Source organism: Lolium rigidum, chromosome 3 (assembly GCF_022539505.1).
Source record: "Lolium rigidum isolate FL_2022 chromosome 3, APGP_CSIRO_Lrig_0.1, whole genome shotgun sequence".
NCBI lineage: Eukaryota > Viridiplantae > Streptophyta > Magnoliopsida > Poales > Poaceae > Lolium > Lolium rigidum.
The window spans coordinates 118,798,497-118,809,029 of record NC_061510.1 but is presented as its reverse complement, the minus strand read 5'-3'; the positions used below and the strand labels follow the sequence as shown (position 1 = coordinate 118,809,029).

The 10,533-nt window shown below is 45.3% G+C and overlaps 2 protein-coding genes across 2 annotated transcripts; both read right to left on the bottom strand.

Annotated features, from left to right (window-relative positions):
- Positions 1-3,168: 3,168 nt before the first annotated feature.
- Positions 3,169-4,118, bottom strand: LOC124695415. Its single transcript, XM_047228268.1, has 2 exons — positions 3,993-4,118; positions 3,169-3,813 (listed from the first exon to the last, which is right to left on the bottom strand). The coding sequence occupies exons 1-2, from the start codon at positions 4,116-4,118 to the stop codon at positions 3,367-3,369; spliced, it is 573 nt and encodes a 190-aa protein (XP_047084224.1). The 3' UTR covers positions 3,169-3,366.
- Positions 4,119-4,320: 202 nt separating this feature from the next.
- Positions 4,321-4,858, bottom strand: LOC124701823. Its single transcript, XM_047233917.1, has one exon. It carries the CDS (start codon positions 4,832-4,834, stop codon positions 4,334-4,336), a length of 501 nt encoding a protein of 166 aa, XP_047089873.1. The 5' UTR covers positions 4,835-4,858; the 3' UTR covers positions 4,321-4,333.
- Positions 4,859-10,533: the final 5,675 nt, after the last annotated feature.

Here is a 10,533-nt window from a genome sequence, read left to right as displayed (position 1 = left end):
TCCTCCCGGCAACGGCGCCGTGAAAATAGCTTGATGTCTACTCACGCTTCTTTTCACCGTAGACAGTGTTGGGCCTCCAAGAGCAGAGGTTTGTAGAACAGCAGCAAGTTTTCCCTTAAGTGGATCACCCAAGGTTTATCGAACTCGGGGAGGAAGAGGTCAAAGATACCCCTCTCAAGCAACCCTGCAATCACGATACAAGAAGTCTCTTGTGTCCCCAACACACCTAATACACTTGTCAGATGTATAGGTGCACTAGTTCGGCGAAGAGATAGTAAAACACATGTGGTATAGATGAATATGAGTGGTAATAACAATATGAAATAAATATGGCAGCGAGTAAACATGCAGTAGAACAGTAAGTAAACGGTGTTTGCAGTATTGGAAACAAGGCCTAGGGATCATACTTTCACTAGTGGACACTCTCAACATTGATCGCATAATAAATAATAACTTCTCTCATTTGTGCTACATACACTCTTTTGTTGGATGACAAACACCAGTCGTTGTGTAGGGCTACAAGAGCTCCCTCAAGCCGGAGTTAACAAGCGCCACAACATTCAGCATTCATATTTAAGTAACCTTAGAGCATAATAGATCTTTGCAAAATAAACCGAGTACTAACATAGCATACACACTGTCACCAATACACTATGAAAGGGGGAATAGATCACATCAATACTATCATAGCGATAATTAACTCCATAACCTACAAGAGATTATGATCATAACCTACGACAAGAACCACACAATGCACACACTGTCACCATTACATCATGCAGGAGGAATAGACTACTTTAATAACATCACATGAGTAGCACATAGATAAATAGTGATAGAAAACACATTGCAATCATAAAGGGATATAAATAAGCACTTCACTATGCCATTCATAACAGTGAATAAGTATTCTGTGAAATATAGCCTAAGAGACCCACACGGTGCACATACTGTCACCTTTACACACGTGGGACAAGGAGTCTCCGGAGATCACATAAGTAAAACCCATTTGACTAGCATAATGACATCTAGATTACAAGCATCATCATATGAATCTCAATCATGTAAGGCAGCTCATGAGATTATTGTATTGAAGTACATAGGAGAGAGATTAACCACATAGCTACCGGTACAGCCCCGAGCCTCGATGGAGAACTACTCCCTCCTCATGGGAGCAGCAGTGGTGATGAAGATGACGGTGGTGTCGATGGAGGAGCCTTCCGGGGGCACTTCCCCGTCCCGGCGGCGTGCCGGAACAGAGACTCCTATCCCCCAGATCTTGGCTTCGCGATGGCGGTGGCTCTGGAACTTTTCTCGTACCGTGGCTTATTCGTATCGTGTTTTAGGTCAGGGACCTTTATATAGGCGAAGAGGCGGCGTCAGAAGGTCAACGAGGCGACGACACAACAGGGGGGGCGCCCCCCTGGGCCGCGCCGGGGTAGTGTCTGGTGGGCATGTGGCCCCCCTCTGGCCTCTCTCGGGTGTTCTGGAAGCTTCCGGTGAAAATAGGGTACTGGGCGTTGATTTCGTCCGATTCCGAGAATATTTCCTTACTAGGATTTCTGAAACCAAAAACAGCAGAAAACAGGAACTGGCACTTCGGCATCTCGTCAATAGGTTAGTTCCGGAAAACGCATCAAAACGATATAAAGTGTGAACAAAACATGTAGGTATTGTCATAAAACAAGCATGGAACATCAGAAATTATAGATACGTTGGAGACGTATCAGGGTTCTACATGCACTTTTACACCACATGATACATAGCGCATTGCGATGATCATACTCCCTCCATTCTAATGAATAAGGCTTATAAATTTAGTTAAAATTCATCATCATCTGACCAATGTTATATACCAAAATATGAACATTTATAATACCAAATCCATTTTAGTAGATTCACCGTAAAATATATTTTCATAATATATTTAATTTTGTTGTGGATGTTAATATTTTTCTTTATATTGGTCAAAGATTTGACTTTTGAATAAATTTCTAAGCCTTATACATCGGAATGGAGGTAGTATAAAATGATCAAATTTATGTATGCAAAAGTACTAGAAACCAGAATAATATATTTATGTTCATCAGTGCTAACTATAAGCAATGTTATTTCAATAAAATAACTATACCAAGGGTTCAGTTATACTCTAGATGTTTCTATCAATTTGCTTTACCTTGTCATATACCTTAAGGAAGTATTAAGATATTCTTTAGGCCGTATGTTTTAGAATCTCTACCAATATGTTTAAAAATATTTAATTAGAGAATACATTCACTGAAAAATATACACACAAACTATGTAGTTCATCGACTGTAAAAAAAATATAATTAAAGGAGGCATGTGTTTTTGTCCTTTTCTCAAATTTAAGATGATTTTGTCTTAGTATAACTTTTATTATAAAGTGTGCATTAAATTTTGCACAACTCATATGTATCTTGAGTCATATACGATTGTAACTATATAATCAAAAACACGATAGTGACTTTATAGTGTGGTTATAAGTGTGAATTACTAAGCAATTACAATATACATTTAGGAATCTCTGAGCTTGATGACTTTTATAATTAAGCATAAAAGTTTAGTGTAATGATTTTTTTCTCTTACTTCTATTGAAGTCCTCGAGGTTGCTTGATAGTTGACTAATTCGTGTCCATTCTAGTTTGCAAAAAAATATATCTTCTTACAACAAACAAACTCGCCATAAGAGAGAAGAACATCCAAGGAACAAAAGGAAGTTGAGACTAGAACTCCAAGCCAAGCCGAAATGAAAGCCAAGGTTGTCGAGAGCTTGAGATCCTCATTGGACGTCGTCATGAGAGCAACACGCTTCAGCGGATGAATACCATTACATGACCTAGATTCAAACGAGACCACTTGCACATCACGCCTAACAGGAACCGAGCACAAGCGGCGACAAACGAGAAGCCACCATAGGGTGACCAAAATCCAGATCTCATCTATATCTAGATTTTCACTAAAATTTTCATATGTTTAACCATCCTTTTTATATTTTGAGTTGTTACTATTTTGTCACACCGAGCACATATCATAGTTTAGCAACAATAATCTGAACTTGACACATAAGTTTGGCTTCATTCAGTTTTTACATGGATCCACAACGCTCAGGGGTCTAACTACTCAATCCTACAATTACACGGAAGACTTCACTTGTTACTATCTCATCAAACGCAAATTACATGTTTGGTTACACATGCATTTGACGGACATATAGACGACAAGCATTTTAGCGAAAAAAGAAAGAGAAAAGGAAGCAAGGGAAGAAAAAGATTACTAGATCCCGACGATGACAAGTCAAAGAAGCCTACTCGGCTCACACTCTCCGGTCATCCATCGGACAGAAACTCAGAAGAGCCAATGGGACACCTTCTTGGGCATGACTCGCTCTTCGATGGTGTTCAGGCTGGGCTTCCACCCCCTGCACGACAGCTCCCGGCTCAGGAACACCGGCCGGTGATCCTCGAACCCGTCCTCCACCGCCGCCGCCGGCTCCTCCCTCCTCTCCATTTCCGCCACGGCCACGCCCGTCGTCGCCTTGTGTTTGGCTGACCCATCGGCGTCACGGCTCTTCCGAGACGACATCTTCCTCATCAGCCCGCCGGGCATTGACTTGGACCGCGCCAGCGACCGGGACGCGGTGAGCACGCTCCGCGCCTCGTCGGCCGACACCTTGCCGCGGGTGGCCGGCAGCAGGACGTACAACCCGCCGGCGCCCAGCACGTGGTCGGCCGGCAGCGGCGCGACCTTTCTGGCCCCGCCCCGGCGCCGCCCTTCTGTTGGGGCTAGCCCTACCTAGCTCTCTCTCTCTCACGGAAGGACGGAGGTAGAAGAAGGCAACGGAGACAACACAAGAGATTTTCCGGCCGGCGACGAACGCCGCCGTGGGCGATCCAACACCCTGGTCATTTTCTCAACTAAACTGGCACATACCACGCCCTAACAACCTAGGGTTAGAGCCTGTTTTATAGCACATAGCGACGCAGCGTCCACGCAACCCACTCAGCGATCTTCTCGCGCACGTACGCCCTGGCGTTCCTATCTTCGCCAACGTGAGCCGTCTGCTCAATCGCAAGACTCGCGCCATCTTCAACCGCCATGCCTGCGCCTGCTGCATCCCATCTCCGTCGCCGTACGAGCGAAGACCCAGCTACAGAACTGACCGACTCAACCTGACCTGAACGTGGCCACACCAGCGTTCGGACTGGACCTAAACAACTGCTGACACAAACATGAACTCACGAACCTAGACTTAGACATGCACACGCTGGGGTTGGCGTGGTTTATTTCTAACAATCTCCCCCTAAACCACGACCTACAGAAGGGCCGGCTCGTCGTCGACGTCTGCGAGGAGCGCTTTCTCCTTCCTCGGCTGCCTGCAGTCACGGGAGAAGTGGCCGCGAACGCCACAGTTGTAGCACCTGCCGTGCCGCCCCTTCGCTCCCGAGGCCACGCTGCTCCCACCGTCGTCGTCGTCGTGGTCGTGGCCACCGCCGCGCTGACGGCGCCGTGCCTCCCATTGAGCGTCCGTGAGCAGCAGCTGGTCGCCACGACGCTCTCCGCCAACAGCCGCCTTGCGCCGCTCTGTCCGCTCCTGGAACGCCTTGAGACGCCCGAGCACCTCGTCGAAGCAGATGGTCTCGACGTCGCAGAACTGCTCGATGCCGGCCACCGCCGCGAACAGCGATTCCGGGACGGTGTCGAGCAGCTTCTTCACCATCTGGGCGTCGCTCAGCGTCCCGCCGAGACTTGCAAACTTGGCGGCCATGCAGCCGATCTTGCCGGCGTCGACGTCCAGCTCCTCGCCGTCCGCCATGATCAGCCGGTCGAACTCGCCGCGGAGCGTCGACAGCCGAGCTGCCTTGACGCGATCCGCGCCGACGAACCGTGCCTTGAGGCACGCCCAGATCGCCGCCGCCGTCTTCTTCGACGACACCTGCAGGAGAATGTCCTCCGAGAGCGCGCCGAGCAGGTACGCCCTCGCCCTCTTGTTCTTCTCCGGATCGACCGTCGCCGTCGGGTCCGCCGGAACCACGGCCTCCCAGACGCCCTGCACGTCGAGGTTCGCCTCGACCTTGATCGCCCAGACGGTGTAGTTGTCGCGGGTGAGCATCGGACAGAAGAGCGGCATCGCGCTCCCCCCCGCGCCAACACCGTGCGGAACCAACGCCATCGCCGTGGCTCTGATACCAAATGTTGGGGCTAGCACTAGCTAGCTCTCTCTCTCTCACGGAAGGACGGAGGTAGAAGAAGGCAACGGAGACAACACAAGAGATTTTCCGGCCGGCGACGAACGCCGCCGTGGGCGATCCAACACCCTGGTCCTTTTCTCAACTAAACTGGCACACGCGCCCTATTAGGTAGGATGCACCACCTGTCCACTTTTCCTCCTCGAGGCTCCTCTCACGTGATTTTTTCGTCCACTGTGCTTCTTCAGGTGAAAAACTGATTATGTAGTTTTACCTCGATTATTTGGTGTCTAGAAGATCGCTGAAACAATAAAAAACAAAAAATGAGGTTTTCCGCCTCCCGGGAATTAAATATCAAAGATGAGGACTTTGTAGGAAAGTCCCAGAAATCAACTAAAAATGCATAAATAATGATGTATGATGGCATATATCAATGAAAACTAAACTTATATGTGACAATATTGATGATGTAAAATGCATGTATCAGATACATGGAGGTGAAAGTACGTGAGTTATTCACTTCGGGAGCTTGTTTCTCTTTGGTCTTTGGAACCTATACAGCTTAGTGGTCTTTGTGGTGTTTTTGAGGCCTCCAATTAAGTTGTGGAGATTTCTCAAGTGTGAGACCTTTGTGGGGGTTTATTGGGTGCCTCCAATTAAGTTGTGGAGATCACCTCAACCTTTGTGCGGGTTCGGTGACTGATGACCCACAAGTATAGGGGGTGTATCGTTGTACTTTCGATAAATAAGAGTGTCGAACCCAACGAGGAGCAGAAGGTGTTGACAAGCAGTTTCGATGAAGGATTCACTGTAAATGCTCACAGACAAGTTTTCAGAAGGTTTTGATATAGCAGATAAATAAAGTACAAGTATGTAAAATGCGAGAGTAATAATTGCAGCGAGTGGCCCAATTCTTTTTAGCACAAAGGACAAGCCGGTTTGTTTACTTATAATGACCAAACGTTCTTGAGGACACACGGGAATTTAGTCTAGTGCTTTCGCTTCATATAGTTGATTAATCTTCATTGTTTTGATAAGTGTTGTGTGGGTGAACCTATGCTAATGCACCACCCTTCCTAGGACTAATACATACTTGTGATTAAACCCCTTGCAAGCATCCGCAAATACAAGAAAGTAATTAAGATAAATCTAACCACAGCCTTAAAATCTGAGATCCTGCTATCCCTCATGCATCGATATACCCGGGGATTCAGGTTGCTGTCACTCCGGCAACCCCACAATTGGCAAACAAATACAAGATGCATTCCCCTAGGCCCATAAAGGTGAAGTATCATGTAGTCGACGTTCACATGACACCACTAGAAGAATAACACCACAACTTAAATATCAAACCATTAAATATTACTCAACATAGTTCACTACTAACATTTAGACTTCACCCATGTCCTCAAGAACTAAACGAACTACTGACAAGACATCATATGGAACATGATCAGAGGTGATATGATGATGGATAACAATCTGAACATAAACTTTGATTCAACGATTTCACTCAATAGCATCAATAACAAGCAGTAATCAATACCGGGAGAGTTTCCCCTATGAAATACTCAAGATTCAACCCAAGATGTTACAGCGGAGACGAGGTGCAGCGGTGGAGATGACGGTGTCGGTGGTGGATATGATGATGATGATGGTCCCAATGAAGTACAGCTCGATGACGGTGACGATGGCGACGATTTCCCCCTCCGGGAGGGAATTTCCCCGGCAGATTTCTGCCTGCCGGAGAGCTCTTTTCTCTCTGGTGTTTTTCCGCCTCGCAGAGACGGCGGTGTCTATCCTCGATGCCACCCTGCACCTTAGGGTTTTCGGGAGATGAAGTACGCGAAAAGGCGATTGCTGAGGGGGTCGTGGGCCCCCTCCCCACCCGGCGGCGCGCCTGGCTTGGTGGCCGCGCCAGCCTATGGGGAGGGCCCATGGCGGCCCTCCTCGGCCTCCCCTTTTGGCTGGCTCCGTCATCTGGAAAAATAGGAGCTTCGGTATACTTTCCGTCAATTGTTGATCTTCAGAAATATTGTATCCCGACGGCGCTTTTTCCAGCAGAATTCTGACTCCGGTGAATAATTCTTCAATAATCATGAAACACGCAAAATAGATAAAATAACATAAGTATCATCTCTAAATATGAAATATATCAATGAATAACAGTAAATTATGATATAAAATAGTGATGCAAAATGGACGTATCAATTCCCCCCAAGCTTAGACCTCGCTTGTCCCCAAGCGAAACTGAACTCAGTAAACAAGACCACATGTTTATGGAGTGAAGAGTCGATAAATAAAATACGGACAAGAAGCATCACATTTATTAATTCACACAAGACATTCTAGTAAATAACTTCCTCATATAACTCATCTTGAAATAAGTAAAGAGAAATCACAAATAAAGGTGCATAGGAAATCATAATTGGTGATCGCAAACTTTGTTCTTGGCCGAAGAACGATTAACAGATTGTACTTATCTTTCGAGCAAAGCCTTTATATTAGAGCTTATATGGCAGAACTTACATGCTCAATCATAACAATCTCCTCATAATCATTGATAGCCTTCAAAGTCATATTCATTCAGATAAAGTTTGTACTAAACAAGGAAGAATAAAAGACATGATTAAAATAGATCACAATATAAATGGTTGGATCACAACAACTCAATTGCTTGCTTGAGATGGAGGGAAATAGGTTTACTGACTCAACATAAAAGTAAAAGAAAGGCCCTTCGCAGAGGGAAGCATGGATTAAATCATGTGCTAGAGCTTTTTAAGTTTTTGAAATCATAGAGAGAGCATAAAAATAAAGTTTTGAGAGGTGTTTGTTGTTGTCAACGAATGGTAGTGGGCACTCTAACCCCCTTGTCAAACAGACTTTCTAAGAGCGGCTCCCATGAATGACGTTATCTCTACCAGCAAGGTAGATCATCCCTCTTCTATTTTGTTTACACATGTACTTTAGTTTTATTTATGGATGACACTCCCCCCAACCTTTGCTTTCACAAGCCATGGCTAACCGAATCCTGGGGTGCCTTCCAACATTTCACATACCATGGAGGAGTGTCTATTGCAAAATTAAGTTGCTTACTGATAAATCAGGGCAAAACATGTGAAGAGAATTATTGATGACATTTATTAATTGTGGCTGGGAACCCCGTTAGTCCATTTGTAAAAGTCTGCCCAACAAGATTGAAAGATAAAACACCACATACTTCCTCATGAGCTATAAAACATTGACACAAATAAGAAATAATAACTTTTGAATTGTTTAAAGGTAGCACATGAAATATTTACTTGGAGTGGCGCAAAATACCACATAATAGGAAGTTATGGTGGACACAATTGGCATGGGTTTGGTTGAAGGTTTTGGATGCACGAGATGCATTCCCTCTCAGTACAGGTCTTTGGCTAGCAAGGTTGGTTTGCAAGCATAAGATTTGCGGGAAACAAACAAATATACATGTGATAGAAACAATCATGCATCTTCCTTGTAAGCACAAACAATTTTAACTTCGGAATACTAAGCTCATTAGCTAACAAGAAAGAAAGATAATGAAATAATATATCTACATGTACTTCCCTCTTTTCTACTTAGGCCTCAAAGTATTGTTGCTATTGACCAATGCTAAGTTTGCCAAAACTAAATAGATTTACTTGATGCTCCCAAAGTGATATCAATACTAACAACAAGATCAAACGTATAACAGAAATTGCAAACTAAAATAAGGTGTGCAAAAAGTAAATGATAAAACTTCTCATTAATATTCCATAACGATAACTCACACCAAGGGATACATAGATAACCAACTAAAAGAGAGATACTTCCACTCTGCAAACCATCTTATATGATAACTTCCTTACTCATGATATGACACTACTTGATAGTAAAAAGGTAAAAGATAATGATGATGTGATACCGCGTGACATAGGCATCCCCAATGGGCCTGCCGAAGATGGTACCCGGGGTTTACTAAAGGCCCAGGACTCGAAGAATAAGAAGACTTGGAAGCCCATTTAGTGTTAAGGAAAGATAGTTTGTATTAGGAAAGATAGAGATTTGTAATCTTACGGGTTGGGTACGAAACCCTCCCAAACTTTGTAACTTGTGTATTACGAAACCCTCGGCTCCACCCTCTATATAAGGGGGAGTCGAGGGACAAAGAGAGGATCGAATCTACTGTCAACAGAACCCTAGTTTTCATAATCGGCGAGTACTTTTCGGCTGAAACCTTCGAGATCTACTTGCCCTCTACTTCTAGCAAAACCCTAGTCTACAATCTGTAGGCATTGACAAATTAATCCTTTGTCAATTGGCGCCGTCTGTGGGAATTAGAGGCTGCAAGGAACTGATCTCGATGGCACGTCCAGAATCGTCGACTTCGTCGGTGGCTAGCAATGCGATGGATAGAGGTAAACGGGAAAAAACTGATCTAGTCGATTTTATTCCTCACCCGCCCTCCCGTATGGATGCATGTGCCTATCTGGAGGAGCCCATCGTCATGACGTTCGGAGAATTCCGATTTGGCGTCAACAAGGAAGGATCCTATCGTCTCGAAGTTCCGATCTCGTCGGAATTTTCGGCGATCGATTCTGGCTTTTCGTCGAGTGACTGGGTGTTTTCGTCACCACGCTTCGTCGACACCAAGGCAAGCGGAAAGCTAGCCAAAATCTTCAGCGACACATCTTTCGAGTCGTCTGCGGACTCCTTTATAAGCAGCGATTCCGACAGCGTCGAAAGCTTCGACTTCATCGACAAATCTGCGGCCATCGGAAAGGTCTTCACCAATCTATATGATGGTGTCACCAATCCCGATAAAAATAAATATTCAAAATACCATCAAATATATGCAATCGAAGAGGCAGGCCGAGCAGAACCAGAGACGTCAGAGGCTTTCGATGATTTGGGAAATCCATACGTCGATCCCGCTGATCTCAGAAGAGGCCTAGGCACTAAATATGTCGGGACCTCACCTCGCGAAAGAGTTCAACTCCCGCAAGCAACGTGGGATAGGGCCGCAAGAGCCATGGACGGGACAGAACCAATGAATACAACCGCTACAGTCCAAGAATTACAAGCCTATCAATATAGACTTGCTCGTGTGAGTAGGGAGCTGGAAAAGGAGACAGCATCCCTGAATAGAAGAAAAGAAGCAGCCTCCGCATCAAGCAGGCGTCGAGCAGAGCTCAGTCGACAATCAGGAACTTCGGCAGACAGTCACAGAGACGCTCGGAGGAGAGCAAGATCTCGGCTGCAAAACATACCCGAAGAAGAGAGAGGAAACATAATTCAAAACCTCGACATGTCCTTCATGTCGATT

Excerpts from the sequence above, each read along its gene's own strand:
- LOC124695415 (XM_047228268.1), bottom strand. The coding sequence starts at position 4,118 with ATGGCGGTTGAAGATGGCGCGAGTCTTGCGATTGAGCAGACGGCTCAC. Across the intron at positions 3,814-3,992 it reads CGTGGACGCTGCGTCGCTAT|GTAGGGCTAGCCCCAACAGA; the intron begins GTGCTATAAAAC and ends AGAGAGAGCTAG.
- LOC124701823 (XM_047233917.1), bottom strand. The coding sequence starts at position 4,834 with ATGGCGGACGGCGAGGAGCTGGACGTCGACGCCGGCAAGATCGGCTGC.